The 19,103-nt window shown below is 48.5% G+C and overlaps 2 protein-coding genes across 3 annotated transcripts in view; both read left to right on the top strand.

Moving 5' to 3' along the window:
* FCRLA (Fc receptor like A) overlaps positions 1-5,493 on the top strand; it is a 7,067-nt gene extending 1,574 nt beyond the window's left edge. The window contains exons 2-6 of one of the 2 annotated variants that reach the window (XM_029935735.1): positions 2,046-2,093; positions 2,351-2,503; positions 3,275-3,541; positions 4,112-4,396; positions 5,141-5,493. In XM_029935735.1, coding sequence (XP_029791595.1) covers positions 2,046-2,093; positions 2,351-2,503; positions 3,275-3,541; positions 4,112-4,396; positions 5,141-5,439 — 1,052 coding nt within the window. In that variant the 3' untranslated portion in view covers positions 5,440-5,493. The remainder of the gene's footprint in view (positions 1-2,045; positions 2,094-2,350; positions 2,504-3,274; positions 3,542-4,111; positions 4,397-5,140) is intronic. The other variant, XM_029935736.1, reaches the window with a different exon arrangement.
* Positions 5,494-14,159: 8,666 nt separating this feature from the next.
* Positions 14,160-19,103, top strand: part of FCRLB (Fc receptor like B) — a 5,561-nt gene continuing 617 nt past the window's right edge. Inside the window, exons 1-5 of the mRNA XM_029935734.1 lie at positions 14,160-14,190; positions 14,485-14,505; positions 14,853-15,107; positions 17,589-17,855; positions 18,425-18,703. Coding sequence (XP_029791594.1) covers positions 14,160-14,190; positions 14,485-14,505; positions 14,853-15,107; positions 17,589-17,855; positions 18,425-18,703 — 853 coding nt within the window. The remainder of the gene's footprint in view (positions 14,191-14,484; positions 14,506-14,852; positions 15,108-17,588; positions 17,856-18,424; positions 18,704-19,103) is intronic.

The following is a 19,103-nucleotide window of genomic DNA, read 5'->3' as shown; positions in this document are numbered from 1 at the left end:
CACTTCTGTATCCCTTGGGTAGATCCTCAGCAGTGCTATTGCTGGGTCATCTGGGAGTTCTACTGATAGTTTTTTGAGGAGTCTCCACACTGTTTTCCAGAGTGGCTGTACCAGTTTACATTCCCACCAACAGTGTAGGAGGGTGCCTGTCTCTCCACATCCTCACCAGCATCTATAGTCTCTTGATTTGTCAAAATGAACTTTTTTCAACTGTTCTTAGAGCCAGTCCCTTCCTTGAAACAGAACTAATAGTATCCTAGGAAGAACCTTCATCTTTTCTGACTTTGGATAGTCCAATAACTTCCTAACTAATCTCCATGTCTCAGCCTTGTGCCCTTAAAAGGGATTCTGCACCAGTGCATACAAGACCCACCATAACCAGCCCCCACGTAACCTCTTCAGGCTCTACCCTTACCTGTGAGCCCTGCAAATTAGGCTGTAATAACCCCCAACCTGCTTCTATTAATACATTCACACACTGGATTCTTCCCTGTCTCCCGGCTTTACTCACACTGTACCTCTGCCTGCAATGGCCCCTTCTCCTCACTCACAAACTTCTAGGCACCCCTAAAGATTCGTCTTAAGTGGCATCTTCACCAGGGAATGTTCTTTGAACCCTGCTTTCTGCCTCAGTGGCTGCCTATCATGCCCCTTTGTTATTAATTTCCTTCTCATACTGAAATAATCTTTTCAAATGCCTGTGCCATCCACCAAAGTGAGTTATTTGTAGATAGGGACAATGCTTTTTGGGTTGTGTTTTTTAACCTTGTCATGTTTATGCTTGAATTTTTAACATCTACATTGTCTCCCCACAACAATTTTGTTGACTCGTTTTATTAAACTCATAGAACCGGGACCGGGTGGTCATATGGAGGTACAATGCTGGTATTGTGGCAAGAACTCCAGACACTCTGGTTTCAAGCTGCTCTATGTCACCTTGGAAAACTCACTTTTTGTATTTCTGAATTCCATTTTCTTATGCATAAAATGAGATGAATACCTACCAACCACAGTTTATTGAGTGAAAGTGCCTGGCAGCCCACAAGTTCATTTTCAAAAAGGAGTGGAGGCGGAGCCCAGTTGGGTGACAGCAGAGGAAGTGAAAAAAGTAGCATCAGGGTGGTGAAGGCAGCTGAGAGAGGACCTACAGAAAACACCTGGTACTGATGCAATGAGAACTAGGAAGTGCAGAGGGGCCTTGCTAGCAGAAGCTACCGTGTCAAAGGAGAGTATTGGGCCTCTGAGAGTGGAAGGGAACAGAGGCAAGTGCTCAGGAAAGAATGGAGTGGAGACCTGAGTACCTGTGAATGGCCATGGAGTCAGAAGAAGGGGAGAGGGATTAAGGGACAAGAAGCAGTCATGAAGATGGGGAAGATGGAATCTACTTTACTTGGGTCAACCATGGTTGAAGAGATGCGGTGAGAAATCCTTCACTGTAATTTTAACCTGAAAGTAAAGAAAGAACTGTTCCGTAGTCACCTGTACAGACTGGGAGGAGAGGGTTGCGATACGGAGAAGGAAATAGGGAGGGTTCTAGAGTTGCCGTGGAAAGTTCAAGTCCAGAGGACATCAAGGTAGAGATGACTGCAAAATGAAAACCCAATAGGGAGAGCAAGGAAGAAGGAGACACATCTAGGTACTGAAAGCTATTTGGTAGATAATATATTCAAGGCTGAAGAAGCCAGGGGAATGTTAACAAAATGAAAATATGGAAGAACCCCTCCCAAAGGAAGGTCTGAGAATTGCAGTAGATCAAGTCTAAACAGTGAAGGAAAAAGAACACTGATTTTGAACTCAGATACACCTTACTTTCTTGCTCCATTCTCTACTCTCTTCTGAAATTTTGGGTAAGTTAATGAACAATTCTAAGCCTGTTTCTTTATGATTTCTAAGATGAGAGTGAAGTCACATACCTAGAAATCTTGTGAAGATTAAGTAAAATAATGTGTAAAAGTGTCCGGCAGTGTCTGGCACCCCAGTGAGTGTCAGGATCTGATCATCTCTTTTTCCCTTTTGTCTTGTGTCTGCCTGCTCTGGGGGCATAGCTGTCTTTGGCCTCTGGTTTCCTGCACCAGCTGCTGGATGTCATGCTGGTGAGTTCACATTCAGCCATTCGCTCCTCAACCTCTTCCCCAAACCACAGTCCATTCACTAAGAGCAGCTGGAAGCCAGTGAATCAAGTCAGAAGTATGGGTCAAGAGACACATATGGGTTTGGGTGTCTTCCCCGTCTCCCTCTGAAAAGGATAATTCCCCTCAGAGAGAAAGGAGTCCTTGTGGAGGGCAGTTTTCTGTCTTCTTCCTCCAAGTCACAGCATTGTTTTCTCGCTCTCAAACCATGCCCTCCCCAGCTGCTGGTTTTGAGACACTGCAGTGTGAAGGACCTGTCAGCACCCAGGACAGCGGCTGCGATACTGAGGAGGACTTGATGGGCCCAAAGGAAGTTGACTTCCAGGTCAAGGGCTACACTTTCAGTAAACCCTTTCATCTGATTGTGTCCTACGGTGAGGTCCTGGGAGGGACTAACCAGTGCGGGCCTGCTCTTTCTTCCATTTCCCAACCCTGACCTTTCAGCCCAACAGCCCACTCAGGAAAGGTGTCCCCAGGAAACTGGCCATGGGATGAGATATAGTTGCCCCCTCCCCCTTATCGATGGGGGATATGTTCCAAAACCCCCAGTGAATGCCTGAAACTGAGGATAATACCAAAGACTACATATACTATGTTTTCTCTATACAAACAAAGTGGTGATAAAGTATAAACTAGGCACAGTAAGAGATCAATAAGAGATTAACAACAATAGCTAGTAATATAGAATAGTTATAACAACATACTATGATAAAAGTTATGTGAATGTGGTTTCTCCCTCTCTCAAAATATAGTACTAATACGCATCCTTCTTGTGGTGATGTGAGATGATAAAGTGCCTATGTGATGAGATGAAGGAGCTGAATGACAGAAGCATCGTGATGCAGTGTTAGGCTACTATTGACCTTCTGATGATATGTCAGAAGGACAATCATTTGCTTCTGGACTCCAGGTGACCATGGAAAGTGAAACCGTGGTGAAGGGGAGACTGCTGTACTTTCTTCCTCATATTCAGCCCACAAAAGTGAGGATTTCCTCAGTCTTAGGTCCTAGAGAAGTTGTTCCACAATCCCAACCAGGGGTTGGGCCCCTGAGAAAGTTTGGTTGGGGGTTGTCTGTGTGGGCAGTACTGGGGGAAATCCCAAGGAAGGCAGTGGGTCACACTCAGCTCTTGCTTTGGGCCGCAGACTGGCTGATTCTCCAAGGTCCAGTCAGCCCTATATTTGAAGGAGACCCATTAATTCTACGCTGCCAGGCCTGGCAAGACTGGCCACTGACCCAGATCACCTTCTACCGAGATGGCTCTGCCCTGGGACCCCCTGGACCTAATAGGGAATTCTCCATCGCCGTGGTGCAACAGGCTGACAGTGGCCAATATCACTGCAGTGGTGTCTTCAGAAGTCCAGGTCCTGGGAGTCCAGAAACAGCATCTTCCGTGGCTATCAAGGTCCAAGGTAAGACCTTGAAGGAATATTACTGTAGTATAGGCAGGTAGGGAGAGGCGGAGGGGCCATTACTGTCTTTCATTAGAGGTGGCAAGATCCCTGAAGGCTAAGGAACAGATAGCTGACAAATGTCCAAGTTGGGCTTCAGGAGGGGCATCATCTCAGCATTGTGTTCTCAAGTCTTTCGGCACTCCCCAAGTTCAGCCTGCTTCCCGCAGCTTTATCCTACAGACCCATGCTTCCCAGTGTTCACTGACTGGGCATCTGGACCAATGTCAGATTTGCCCATCTCTGGGTCTTTTCTAATCTCATCTACTTGGAGAGAAGACTCGAAATGTTCAAATGGATCTTTTCTAAGAGTGCTCATTGCTATGGAAATAGGAAGAGGAACATGTGACTGGGTTCTTTGTGTACAGGAATCTTCGGTTAATGGGTTAGCACATCATTTAATAATGACCTCAGCCAGCATTCGTTCTACCTTGTTAAAATCATGTGGTACGGTGTTATCTGCTGTGTTTGTTCTTCGTCCGGCATGAATGTAAGATGGTTGAGTTCTTCTTTCTCCCCTCTCTCCCCCAGAACTGTTTCCAGCCCCACTTCTCAGAGTCACCCCCTCAGCTGAGCCCCAAGAGGGGGGCCCAGTGACCCTAAGCTGTCAGACAAAGCTGCCCCTGCATAGATCAATGGCCCGCCTCTTCTTCTCCTTCTACAAGGACAGCAGGACAGTGCGCAGCAGGGGTCTCTCCTCAGAATTCCAGATCCCCACAGCTTCAGAGGCACACTCTGGGTCCTACTGGTGCGAAGCAGCCACTGAGGACAACCAAGTTTGGAAACAGAGCTCCAAGCTGGAGATCCGGGTGCAGGGTAAGTTAATATGTATTTGTCTGTTGTGTGTGAAAAGTCAGGGAAAGAAAGATTGGACCCATGAGCTGGCGTTTGGTGTAAGCAGGTTAAGGAAGGACACAGAGGAGGAAGGAACAATGATCCGGGGGTGGAAGAGAGTACAGTTAGGGACCTTCACCCTCCCACCATGGTGCACACCTCACCAAACCAAGACCTGGGCCAGCTCCACAGCTGCTGCCTTGTGCTCCCTACCTGAACTCTGGGCATCAGCAGGAATATCATATCTAAAGTGAAGACGAGGTCATCTGGAGTTCATGTTCAGTTCTGGGACCCCCAATTAAGAAGGCCGCACTTACCTGGAATAATATCCTCAGAAGAGGTAAAGAGGGTAATGAGTGAGCTTAAAGCCATATCATAAGAAAAATAATGGGGAGGGGTGGAAGATGCTCATCTTGAAGAGGACGTGACCCAAGGGGCCAGTAGAGGTGTCCTCAAAACACTGAAGGCGGACACAAAGATGAGGAGTTGCACTAATATACAGTAAAGAGGTTGACCTAAGACCAATTACCACATCTGTCCTGCAGGAAATTAGGTTCTGAGAATTGGCTAATATTCATAGTCCTGCAATGATGATGCCTCATCACTGAAAATTTTCAAACTGAAGTAGCCAAGTTTCAGATTCAAATTTTGACCATGAGGGAGTCCTCAAACCTCTGTTGCCATTGAACCCCACACTCTTACATGTGCTCCTACCCCATAATGCAGGTCCCTCCAGCTCTACTGCACCCCCCACCTTGAATCCAGCTCCTCAGAAATCAACTGTTCCAGAATCTACTCCAACAGAGTCCCCTGGATCTCAGCCTCCACTGTCCACTCCTTCTAAGAATTCAGACTTCTCCTCTCCTCTGCAGATTTTAGACCCCCATTTGAGTCACCAGATGGGCATTCTTCTCAAGCAAATGCAGGATATGAGAGCTCTCCTTGGTCACCTGGTCATGGAGCTGAGGGACTTATCTGGCCACCTGAAGCTTGAGACCACGAAGGGTCATGCCAAATATGAGTAAATAATTCACTCGCAGTATTGCTCATCTACTCCCAATAAACAACTTTTTTTTTAACCTTTCCTCTTTCTGTTCTATACATACACATAATACCCATAAAAAGCCTTACAAATTGCCCAGTGTTGCATAAGAGTAACAGACATAGGTGAGTAGACATAAATTTGCACAAAGTGATCATTGGAGTTTAGGTAGAATTGTGTATTCTCTCATAACATGACAACATAATCCTGTTCTCTCTAAATCAGGAGTTGCCTTCTGCTGCCCAGACCAGAATCTGGTGATTGAAAGAAAATCAGTGAGATGGATTTAGTGCAGTAGTCTCTATTGGAGGCAACCCCCACCCCCAACCAAGGGGATATCTGGCAATATCTGGAGACACTTTTGGTCTTCACCTTGTGGGAGGTGGTGGTACTAGCATCTAAGGAGTAGAAGCCAAGGATGTTGCTAAGCATCAGGTAAGCCACACTGGACAGCCCCCACAATAAAGGATTATCTGGCTCAAAATGTCAATAGTGCTGAGATTGAGAAATGTCAACCTAGTGGAAGCCAAGTGTTAGGCTCTGGGGTGAGCCTTTACCTCTTTGCTGGCTGCCCCCCTCCAGCGTTGTTCAGCAAATATTGATTTCACACTGATATTTTATTGGCCTCTACCACATATCAAAGTGTGTGCCCTGTTAAGTATACTCATAAGATAGTGTCCCTCTCTATAGAGGGTTTATACTTTGGGATAGAGGAACAAGAATTCCCTTTCCCACCAAACAATGAAAGCAGGATACTTAAAATTTTCCTACCGGATCCTACTAGACTCAGAAATATGTGATCAAGCATAACATTGCCAGAACGGTAATTATTGGTTTCAATATACTTGTCTCTGACATGTTTTTCTTTAACAAAATACATATGTCTATTTTGATACCATAACAATACTTTTTTTCTACATTTGGACTGCTATAGTACATTCACAGCTGATGAAAGATAGCTTGACAGACTCTACAATAACCTTTGGTCAATGCGTTAGCACACCATTTAGTAATGACCTTAGCCAGCATGTGTTTTCACCTTGTTATCCTAAATCACATAGGATGATGTTATCTGCTCTATTCTTTCTTTATGCCATTTATTCTGTGCAGTTTTGACCCACAGTGATTTGCAAAAGATGTGCATGTGATCTCTCCAGACATGCCACAAAGAAACAAAGGAACAGAATCAGGTTAGATATTAAAATTGGAGTTTTAGCTAAAATACGAGTTTTATGGTGGTTTTTAACACCTTCAAGGCCAAGGATCAGGAGGTCCAATTGGGAACTGGTAAAAGCCCATAAACATTTTTGCAGTGAGAGGATCAGCTCACAACTGTGTGAATGGGAGTTGCAAGAAATGATGACCAGAGATATTTCATGACTTTGGTGGATTTGGAAGCAGGGAAGTTCAATTGCTAAAGGACCATGCCGGATATGCCTCCAAAGATACTATGTTATAACCATCCTGCTTGGAGTTTATCTCAGCTAATGGTATTATTGTCATGAATGCATCCTGCAAGCTTTCATGCTACACACGGGATTCATGTACAGGTTATAAAAGCTATCAGCAATCAGGGAAGGAAGAAATGGATACAGCTGACTGAGGTTGGAGTCACATCTACGCTCCTCATCTGTGGGTCTGTACGCACCTCTATCAACACACTGCATTTGAATTTTTTGTCATCCTATTTTTATTCACTGGAGGGTGAGCTCTTCGAGAGCTCCTTGAGCTCTTTGCTCCGCATCGACTCTTTGCTGTCTAGTTTAATGAGGTAGAGTTAAGCTCTAACATCCTGTTCAGTGGAATTGCGTTGAGCCAGCATAAGGGAAGGTATCTTGAAGAAGATGGGAATGAATGCACGTCTGACATCAGCAAAATCTCCAGACTTTGCCCATGGGACCCAGCCTACTGGGAACTTGGAAGCCTCAGGGAGAGGATCTCCTATCACTGGGGATGAGGAAGGCAAGAAAAGAGCTGAAAGGATGGGGAGGAGAGACTTTTACCGTCTCCATCTGCCCGTCTAGCCTGGGGAGTCCGGGAGGGGGTGGGACAGAGGAATTGTTACACAGGATCAGGTTTTTGGCCTGTGCAGCTTAGGTCTGTCACCCACGGAGATCCCAGTGCAGCTGTGCGAGATGCTGTCTCTGGAATCAACGTTAGATAACAAACACGCCCATTACCCTGTAAAATTGAATGCGTGCATACACTATAACCCAGAATCTAGTGCCTGGGTGTATACGCCCAACATAATTTCAGTGTATGTGTATCAGAAGACAGGTGTAATACTGTGCATAATAGCACTATCTGTAAAAGCAAAAGTTTGGAATCAATTCAGTTGTCCACTAACAGAAAAATGGATAAATGGTTCAACTTTCATGGAATGGAATACTGTGCAACAGTAAAAATTAATAAACCATAGTTAAAAATGAAGCAACATAAAAAATATCATAAATATAACTTGAGTGGAAAAAAAGTCCCAGAAGATACCACACTGTGTGATGCCCTTTATACAAAGCTTAAAAACAAGTAAAACAAAAACTATATTGTTTAGGCATTCACATACATGTAGGATAAACCATTTAAAAAGGCATAAAAATGGAAACACCAAGATTAGAATAGTAGTTACTTTTGAGGGGTTGACTGGAGAGATCATGAGGAAGAAACGCATAGGTAAATACAAATTACCAGTAATTTAAAAAATCCTTTCTGAGTAGGAATTTGAGTCTCCTTTAAATATATCTCTCCCTACATCATCTTCAAATTCCTGTGTATTTTCTGCCGTTAGCTTTTCTTAGAGATAACAAGAAGCCAAGTTTACTGCCTACAATGTGGAGTTGTTCTTTCCTTTATTGATCCTCAAGTAACCACACTGCCCTATTAAAGACGGTCCCATGTACCCTCAGTTTGCTGGATTTGGTGAACCTTTGTTTGTTTGTTGATCTTAAAGTCATGACTGTATATATTTCTTACATTTTCCCAGTTTCGATCAGGTCAGACAAAATAGATCATTTTTTTCAGTACTGAAGAAACATCACTTAATTTAGCATTTATGTATGGAGTATTATGCTATTAGAAAAAAAGAAGATGCTATATAGGAGAAAAGAATATAAATTTAACCTGATCTCTACTCTCAAAGAATAATTCACTTGGGGCACCTGAGTGGCTCAGTTGGTTAAGTGGCTGACTCTTGATTTTGGCTCAGGTCATAATTTCACACTCCATGTTGAGCTCCACGTTGAGCCACACACTGGGTTTCTCTCTCTGTCTCCCTCTCAAAATAAATAAATAAATAAACTTAAAAAAAAAAGAGTTCCCTTGAAGTTTGTGAAGTCTAAGTTGGTTATATTATATGTTTCTCTATTCTTTTACACATCTGTGGGGAAAAAACAATAGCTGCTGCACAGCAAAAGAAATAGTAGGCAGAGTGAAAGGGGAACCTCTGAAGTGGGAGAAAATATTTCCAAACCAAATCTCATAAGGCATTAACATTCAAAATATATAAAGAACTCATATGGTTAAATAGCAGAAAAAAGATAACTTGATTTTTAAAAAGGCAAAGGACTTGAATAGACACTTCTCAAAATAAAACCTACAAATGGCCATCAGGTATATGAAGAGGGGCTCAACATCACCAGTCATCAGGGAATGCAGATCTAACCCACCATGAGATGTCACCTCACACCTGCTAGAATGGCTAGTATCAAAAAGACAAGCAGTGGGGTTCCTGGATAGTTCAGTCGGTCGAGTTTCTGACTCTTGGTTTTGGCTCAAGTCATGATCCCAATGTCGTGGGATCAATCTGTTGGGTTCTGTGATGAGCATGGAGTCTGCTAAAGATTCTCTCTCAGGGTGCCTGGATGTCTAGTTGGTTGAGCGTCAAACTTCAGGTCAGGTCATGGTCTCATGGTTCACGAGTTTGAGCCCCATGTCAGGCTCTGTGCTGACAGCCTGGAGCCTGCTTCAGATTCTGTTTCCCTTTCTCTGCCCCTCCCCCACTCATGATCTGTCTCTCTGTCTCTCTCTCTCTCAAAAATAAATCAACATTAAAAAAAAAGTTAAGGAGTGCCTGCGTGGTTGTCAGTTGAGTGTCCAACATCAGCTCAGGTCATGATTTCATGATTTAAGGGCTTGAGCCTCACATTGGGCGCTGTGCTGATAGCACAGAGCTTGCTCAAGCTCTGTTTCCCTCTCTTTCTGTCCCCCCTTCTCTCTCTCTCTTTCAAAATAAATATATAAACATTTTTAAATTAAAAAAATATTCTCTCTCTTTCTCTTCCCCTCTCTCCCGCTTGCTCTCATGCTCTCTCTCTCTTTCTCTCAAAACAACAACAATAACAAGACAAGAAGTAACAAGTACTGATGAGGATGAAGGGGAAAGAGAGCCCTGCACTGATGGTGGGAATGAAAACTGGTGCAGTCACTATGGAAAACAGTGGGGTTCATCAAAAAAAAATTAAAAATTAAAAAAATTTAAAAATTAAAAAAAATGTTTTTAATTTTAAAAAATTAAAAATAGAACTGTCTTATGAACAGGAATCCCACTTCTGGGTATATATGTAAAGGAAGTAACATCAAAGAGATTCCTATACTTCCATGTGCAACGTAGCACTTTTCACAACAGCTAAAGCATGGAAACTACCTAAATGCTAAACGTGTATTGAAAGATGAACGGATGAATAAATTGTGAGATTTATGTGTGTATGTGGACACACACACACACACACACACACACACACACAATGGAATAGTATCCAGCCTTTAAAAAAACCCTACCATTCACAAAAACATAGATGAACTTGGAAGACATTACACTAAGTGAAATAAGCCAGAGACAGAAAGACAAATATTGTATGATCTCATTATGTGTGGATCTAAAATAGTGAAACTCGGAAGCAGAGAGTTGAATGGTGGTTGTCAGAGGCTAGAAAAGAGAAAGAGAGAGAGAGAATGAGTAGGGGGAATTGGTTCCCGAGACCATGGAGGTTGAGAAGACCCATAATCTGGCATCTATAAACTGGAGGCACAGGAAAGTATAATTCGGTCCAAATCCAAAGGCCTGAGAACCAATAGAGCTGATGGCATAAATCCCAGTCCAAGGGCCAGAGAAGAGAAGATGGGATTTCCCAGCTCAATCATAGATGCAGAGGGGGAAAAATGGTGCTGGGGGCAAATTTCTCTTAACTTTGGCTTTTGTTCTAAAAGAGAAAATGGGGGCGGGTGTCGCCTGGGTGGTTCAGTCGGCTAAGCATCCAACATGATCTCCTGGTTCCTGAATTCAGTCCCACCCATGAGGGGCTCTCTGCTGTCAGTGCAGACCCGCTTCGAATGGGGGCCCCCGGGGGGGCTCAGTTGGATAATCTGCCGACTCTTGATTTTGGCTCAGGTGATGATCTCACAGTTTTGGGACTTTGAGCCCCACGTTGGGCTCTGCACTGACGGTGCAGATCCTGCTTGAGATTCTCTCTCTCTGCCCCTCCCCTGCTCGCACTCTATCTTTCTCAAAAATAAATAATATTTTAAAAATAAGAGAAAATAATATCTAGAACATAATACCATTTATGTAAGTCAATAACATGAGATATTTCTCACAGATAAACGTATGCATGAATGGGTGCCCGTGTGGAGGGGAGAAGGGTCCTGTGGCTAGAGGTAAAATATAATAATAATAATAGAGCAAGAGAGACAGAGAGCATATTTCGGATGGACCTCTACTCATAACCCCCGCTCTAGCACCTCAGTCACTAATGACCCTTCCTCAAAGGCCCTTTGGGAGGATGAAATGCGGTAATGCAGTAACACGGCGTCTGCCGCAGACGGACGCTCACCCTTCGGTGCTCCCGGGGAGCAGGCGGGTCCCCCCACTGCCAGCAAGAGCAGAGTCATCATCATCACGGCAAACGTTTTAGTCATCAGAATTCTTATCAGAAGGTGGCATGTCTTGCCCAGAAATTAGGTCATGATAAGCTCAGGTAGCAGGTGATAATTGCTACAGATGATAATTGCACAGAGCGAAGGAGTGAAGAATTAGAAATTCTGCAGGGGAAAGTCTTACACGAAGAAAAAGATCCAAGTTGGGGGGAAATGCAAAAAAAAAAAAAAAGCCTAGTATAAAGAAGTGTTGAGGGCCCCCAGGTGGCTCAGTTGGTAAGCGTCCCCCTCTCGATTTCTGACTCAATCTCAGCTCTGATCATGATCTCAGGGTTCGGTTTGTGAGTTTGAGCCCTACGTCAGGCTCTGCGCTGACAGTAGGGTGGCTGCTTGGGATTCTTTCTCTTTCTCTCTCTCTCTCTCTGCCCCTCCCCAGCCTGTCTCTGTCTCTGTCTCTGTCTCTCTCAAATAAATAAACCACAACAACAAAAAAAGATTTTGGGGTGGGGGGAGATTTTTCAAGTCCAATTCTGAGCTTTGTGTGATGGGGACCCTATAGATAAGTCTAGAGATTTTCAGGAAGACTATACAACCCATGAATATTTGGGGTAATCGGGTTTCTTGTGGAGTCTGTAAAGAGGCTGAGATCTGTGTTCTGAGTGATAAGAAGTCAAAATAGAGGGGCGCCTGGGTGGCTCAGTTGGTTAAGCCTCAGACATTGGCACAGGTCGTGATGTCACTGTTTGTGAGTTTGAGCCCTGCATCGGGCTCTGTGCTGACAGCTTGGAGCCTGGAGCCTGCTTCGGATTCTGTGTCTCCCTCTCTCTGCCCCTCCACAGTTTGTGCCTCTGTCTCTGTCTCTCAAAAATAAATAAAACATTAATAAAAATTAAAAGAAGTCAAAATAGAGGCTCTTGTGTAAAGCAAGGACGACTGACAGGCGCATTACACCCTGACCATAGGGGCGGTGACCGCGCAGGAGTCAGAGTCTCGGGTCAGGATATGGGAGGCCGCCGCAGCCCCGGAGGAGGAGTCAGGCAGGGGGTGGGGAAGCTTGGGGCATTGTCTAGCTGGGGCACCCCTAAAGCAGGCAGTTTATAATCTCTGTTCCCAGTATCGAATTCTTCTCCCCCCTCCCTAATGCCCTTATCAGGGTACCTCCCTATTTTTCAGCTCCATACAACTACCTGTCTTTTATCAAAACCTGCTCTCACACAGGATCTAAAATGGCCATCAAAACTTAAATGGCCAATCACATTTCCCTAAGAAGCATTTGCGCCTTCAGAGAAACTCAGGGAATTCTCAGCCTGGAGCTCCCACCATCAGCAAGCAAGAGGGGAGAGACTGTGTTTAAGAGAGTTGACAGTACCTGACAACCTTTTCCTTCCTGCCGGAGTTCCAGAAGAAGGAGGTGCCCAGCACTACACGTGAGGACATACGATCGGGGTGGAAAATTCATTAAGTATTTACATGAGAATTCAGGGGCCCCACTGCTCAGGGGATGATCATGTGGGTCAGAAAGCTCAAGAAGTAAAGCTAGGAGGTTGGATCTGAGAAGATTCTAAGGGACTGATGGGGTGACTTCCCGGCCACCGGCGAGGAGTCCTGGGGTAGGGGACGGTTGGCGAGAAGTGGGGGAGGCGCGAGTGAGGGCAGATGCTGTACAGAGAGGTCCCTGGGCCGAGTAGTAAAGAATTTTTGTATTTGTGAGGGTTTAAGTTTTCCAGAAGGGAGAAAGAGGGGGAAACACTTTGCATTTCTGGTCTCTCTCTCTCTCTCTCTCTCTTTTTTAAGTTTATTTATTTTGAGACAGAGCAAGAGAGCATGAGTGGGGTAGGGGCAGAGAGAGGGGGAGAGAGAGAATCAAGCAGGCTCCATGCTCAGTGCAGAGCCTGACACGGGGCTCGAACTCACACATCGTGAGATCATGACCTAAACCAAGACCAAGAGTTAACTGACTGAGCCACTCACACACCCAGCATTTCTTATTTAAAAAACATTTTTTTATTAAAAAATTGTTTTAATGTTTATTTATTTTTGAGAGAGAGACAATTAGAGTGGGGGAGGGACAAAGAGAGAGGGACACAGAGAATCCAAAACAGGCTCCAGGCTCTGAGCTGTCAGCACAGAGCCCAAAGCAGGGCTCAAACCCATCAACCTTGAGATCATGACCTGAGCCGAAGAGCCGAAGTCGGATGCTTGACTGACTAAGCCACCCAGGCGCTCCCCCACCTTCTGCATTTCTGTTCTTAGCCAGAACTTTGGAGGAAGGTGTTGGTGAATCCATCCACTGCTCTGTGGGAAGCTGTGAGCTCTGGGGGCAGGGAACCCAGTGTCACCCCATTAGGCCTCACCCCAATGTCTGTCTTCAGGGAGTGAGCAAAATAAAGGCTCTGGGTAGACCCTGAGGACATGAAGAGGTATTTTCCTCAACTGAGACTTACAGGGCCAGCTGAAAGGTGGGGAGGAGGAGGCTGGGAGGGGGATGTCAACGGGAGGGTCGCCTGCCACCATCTGGGGTTCTATGTGGCTTCATTGGGGCACAGAGGACACAGGTTCTGCTCAGCACGCCTTCTCTACAGAGTCTGGCGCTGGCCTGAGATGTGACGAAGCTGTAGGGCTGGTAAGGGGACAGCGCCTGGTTCCTGGGACACCTGCAGGCTGCACTTACCCGGCCCACGCCCGCTGTCTCTAGTCCACCATCTCCAGGAATTAGGAGTGGGTTCGAGAAGCAACAACGCCTCCCAGGACTCAGGCGGGGAGCACTGGCCACCTCTCCCTCCTCCACCACCAGGGCACCTGCGTCGTTCTGCAGCTGCTGCCAGCAGGTGCATCATGTGGGCTCTGACGGCCCTTGTGCTCCTGGGTGAGTGTTCAGTGCCTCAACAGTGGCAGAAGCGCTTTGGCTGTGGGGGAGGGTGTGGGCCAGGGTGTGTGTGTGTGTGTGTGTTGGGGACTAGTCCTCCATTCCAAACAACAGTCTGTTGTCTATTTTGGGAGGGCAAAGAGGAGGGGGCTCTCTCAGGGCTGGGAAAACTAAATGCAGAAGCCAAACAGGTCTGGAGACCCATGGGGTTTTTCCTACGGACAAGAGGCCACTTGCTTTCCTCTCATCTCCAACATTGTTTGTCTTCTTCCTTCTTCGATTCCTGTTTCGTAGTTCCAAGTGGCGGGCAAGCTGGTGAGTCTTCTACGTCCCTCTGCCCAATTTTCTACGCCTGCCACACCAATCCCCCCCCCCCACTAAAGGGAGCTGCTTGGGTGTCCCCACTTCCTGGCCATTATGGGACAGTCTCTTCCCATGCCTCCTCAGTCCCTGTGACTCAGTCTGCCTCCAAGCACTGAGAAATGGGTACAGACCAAGGGACCGATAGTTTGGAGCCCAGCGTGGTGTCTCCTGCCACAGGACCGGTTTAGTAGCGGGTCCCAGAAGCAGGAGTTTTCTCAGATTTGCCAATCCCAGACCACATTTTGGGCAACGCGCCTTGATTCTCTCTTCTGCCTTGCCCCCTCCCACGTTCCCCCCAGCTACTCTGGAGAAGCCCATATTGTCCCTACACCCGCCCTGGACCACAATCTTCAAGGGGGAGCGGGTGACCCTGCGATGTGATGGGTACCACCCTCTGCTCCTGGAGCTCCGGCCCGTCAGCACCCTCTGGTATCTGGGCCACCTGCTGCTGCCCTCCCACAAGAAAAGCATCGAGGTGCAGACACCGGGGGTGTATCGATGCCAGACTCGGGGAGCGCCTGTCAGCGACCCCATCCACATCTCTGTGTCCAACGGTGAGCATCTGAACCCGAGGGCAGGGACTGCGCGCACCTGCTCTGGCCAGACTGGCCCTCCTGTGGGAGGGGACAGCGGGCCACTCCCCTTGGGGCAGGAAATGGGGGCTGTCTTGAGTCTCTGAAGCAAGCAGGGCCCTGGGTGGCACTATGTGAGACACGGTAAGGCTTGCCTGGCTTCCAAAGGTCCCCCAAACCCCTCTGCCACAGTGGGAGGCAAATACACATTTGTGTCTGTTTATGAGACTCGCTCAGAAGGGCAGAGGCTCTGAGGACCAGGAATACTGGACTGGGACTTTTGGGGACGGGGTCAGCGAGGAAAAGGGCAAAGCAGAGGTGGGAAAGTGAGGGTCCTGGGAGAATTACTCCTCCCTAGAGCAGCACGAATGCTTCTCTGTGCTTCCCAGTAGGAACGTAATTGGATCGGTCTCTTTGGTTGTTGTGAGGATGAGAAAGGAACGATGACTTGTTAAGGGGGGTGAAAGAAGCAGTCGAACAAAGCATCTTAAAGTTTACTGCAGACATCCGCCCCGTGTGTAAATAGGGGGCAGTTCCGAACCTGATTTCCTGGGGATACTTAAAGGGTTTCAAAGCAGGTGAGAAAACAGCAATAATTTGTTCTTCGAGGCACAGGATTGGCTACTTGGGGGGGGGGATATATGTCATCTTAGCTTGATAGGCCACAACTTGTATTCAGAATTCAAATGTCATCACTTAGCATTTACATACATTTCATGTCCATGCTCGGTGGTTTGTGGTCTGGATATAATAGAGATAAAATACCGGCCATGAGAGAAGGCGATTACTACCTGTGGAATAGAGTAGCCTAGGGACTGTGGCTGTTACTCCAGAATCCTTTCTCAAAGTCAAACTCCTAAAATGCATCTAGAACACGTTAGGGTTATATGAGCTTAGCTGTGGTGATGGTGATGATGATGATGGTGGTGATGATGGTGATGGTGGTGATGGTGATGGTGATGATGGTGATGATGGTGGTGATGGTGATGGTGATGATGGTGATGGTGATGATGGTGGTGGTGATGATGGTGATGATGGTGGTGATGATGATGGTGATGATGGTGATGGTGGTGATGGTGATGGTGATGATGGTGGTGGTGATGATGGTGATGATGATGGTGATGATGGTGATGATGGTGATGGTGGTGATGATGGTGATGGTGGTGATGGTGATGATGGTGATGATGGTGATGGTGATGGTGATGATGGTGATGGTGGTGATGGTGATGGTAGTGATGGTGGTTATGGTGATGATGGTGATGATGATGGTGGTGATGGTGGTGATGGTGATGATGATGACGGTGGTGATGGTGGTGATGGTGGTGGTGATGATGATGGCGGTGATGGTGATGATGGTGATGGTGGTGATGGTGGTGGTGATGATGATGATGGTGGTGATGGTGGTGATGGTGGTGATGATGATGGTGATGGTGATGATGGTGATGGTGGTGATGGTGGTGATGATGATGGTGATGGTGGTGATGGTGGTGATGGTGGTGATGGTGGTGATGATGGTGATGATGATGGTGATGGTGGTGATGGTGGTGATGGTGGTGATGGTGGTGATGGTGATGATGGTGATGATGGTGGTGATGATGGTGATGATGGTGATGGTGGTGATGGTGATGATGGTGATGGTGGTGATGGCGATGTTGGTGATGATGATAATGGTGATGGTGATGATGATGATGGTGATGATGGAGGTGATGGTGATGGTGATGATGATACTGAGTGATGGTGGTGATGGTGATGATGGTGATGGTGATGATGACCCTGAGTGATGGTGATGATGGTGAGGACGGTGATGGTGGTGATCCATAAATACAAGGTATGGCGGGACATACCTAAGGCTGTACTACGGGGTCGGGGAAGTTTTCTGGAGGAAAAAAAGGTCTAAGCCCAGACAAGTAGGTCTCAACTAAAACAGGTGTGTGTGGGAGGGGGTGGAGGGGGTCTTCTTGACGGGTACAAAGGCTCAGTTCCCCCAGCATATATGCTGAGTGAGGATGGACTTAGCCTGCATTAAAGATGGGAGATGGGGACAGTGAGGGAGATACTGGGCAAGGGACAATATTGAGGTGGTGGTGCCAGAAAGGTAAGCAGGGGCCAGGTCAGGGAGGCCCCCAAAGCATCCTGAGGAGCTAAACTTGACTCTGATGACTTGACTCTGATGGCCGTTACTCTTTGATAAGGCTGGACCCAGTACCAGCCATCTTTGCCTTCCTAATCCCCAGTGAAAGACCTGCCCTCGGCTTTCCTCCCCCTCCTGCTCCCAATGCCACCGGTTCTGAGGATGCCAGACACAGATGGAGCAGGGAGGGAGCAGATGGAGCAGGGAGGGACCAGCGAGGCCAAGAAGGAGGGCACCTGTGCGGGGAGGGGAGCAGGGAGGTGGAGAAGAATGGGAGACTGCCAGGGCTGGATTTCTCTTGGAATCAGGCCTGTCTGCGGGGACTGTCGCAGACTGGCTGATCCTGCAAGTGCCCTACGCCGCGGTGTTTGAGGGCGAGCCGCTGGTCCTGCGCTGCCGCGGCTGGTACGACAAGGCGGTCTACAAGCTTCACTACTACCACGACAGCAAGGCCGTGCACTACTTCCACTCCAGCGCCAACTACACGGTGCCGCAGGCGCGCGCCAGCGACAGCGGCCGCTACCAGTGCTCCGGCACCATGCGCATCCCAGTGGAGAGCGCGCCCATGTTTTCCGCCAAGGTGGCGGTGACCGTGCAAGGTAGGGGAGCACCTGGCGCCCAGGAGGGAGGCGAACGAGCACTGGGAAATTCTGGGACGAGAACCTGGCGGGGCAGGGAGGGCCGTGGACAGGTGGCTGCCACGCACGCTTTCGCCTCTTCTCCGCAGAGAAGGCGCCCCCTAGGCCCAGCCAGCATGAGGCGGGTGTCACTGCCCTCCAGCACGCCCAGGCTTCTCACTGCGGGTGGGGACTCAGTGTAGGGGGCAGCTCTGTCCTCAGCCAGAAGGCGCGGCAGTGGAAGGGGTCGCAGTGGGAAGGGGTCGCAGTGGGAGGGGGTGCAGCCAGCTCTTCTAGGGCGCGAGACCCCAACCGGATCTCATCGGGATGTGACAGAAAGAGTCTGGGCGGGTCCCGCCCCCTTGCAAGCTCTCCGCATCCCTCGGGGGCTTCCCTCCCTCCCTCTGAGCGCACAGCCTCCTCCAGCCCCTTCCCCGCGGGAAACCCGAGGGACCGAGGGACCGAGGGGCCGCGGACACTGGAACCTCGTCCCCTGGGGCCCCTGCGCCGGTCCGCCGAGCACGCTCAGCCCCTGGGTCCCCTCTCCGCAGAGCTGTTCCCGGCGCCGGTGCTGAGGGTGACCGGCCGGGCCGAGGCCCGCGGCGGGGTGACGGTGCGCTGCGACACCCGCCTGCACCCGCAGAAGCGCGACACGCCACTGCAGTTCGCCTTCTACAAGTACAGTCGCCTTGTGCGCCGCTTCGACTGGGGCGCCGAGTACACGGTCCCCCAGCCCGAGGTCGAGGAGCTCGAGTCGTACTGGTGCGAGGCCGCCACCGCCACGCGGAGCGTCCGAAAACGCAGCCCGTGGCTCCAGCTCCCCGGGCGCGGTGAGTGCCCGCCCCCTCGGGGACGCCCCGCCCAGGCCCTCCCTCCTTCTCCCTCCCTCCCTCCTCTCCACCTCCCTCTTCTCTGCTCCCCTCCCTTCCTCCTCCCCAACCCATTCCCTCCGCCCTCCTCACCCCTCCCCTCTCTCCCTCCCTCTTATCCACCCCATCCCCACTCCGCCTTCCTCACCCCTACCCCGCTTCTCTCCACCCTATCCTCATCGTCCTCCCCACCCCTCCTCTCCACCCTTCCGATCTCTTCTTCTTCACCACCCCATCCACTCCGCCTTCCTCACCCACCCCTTCTGTCCTCTCCACTCCGTCCCCACCCTCCCTCCCCTCCACCCCGTTCATCCCGCATCCCCACCCCTCCCTCCTTCTTCAAGCCTTTCCACCCTCCTCA

This window comes from Suricata suricatta, chromosome 3 (assembly GCF_006229205.1).
Source record: "Suricata suricatta isolate VVHF042 chromosome 3, meerkat_22Aug2017_6uvM2_HiC, whole genome shotgun sequence".
Lineage (NCBI taxonomy): Eukaryota > Metazoa > Chordata > Mammalia > Carnivora > Herpestidae > Suricata > Suricata suricatta.
This window is presented reverse-complemented; position numbering and strand designations above follow the sequence as displayed.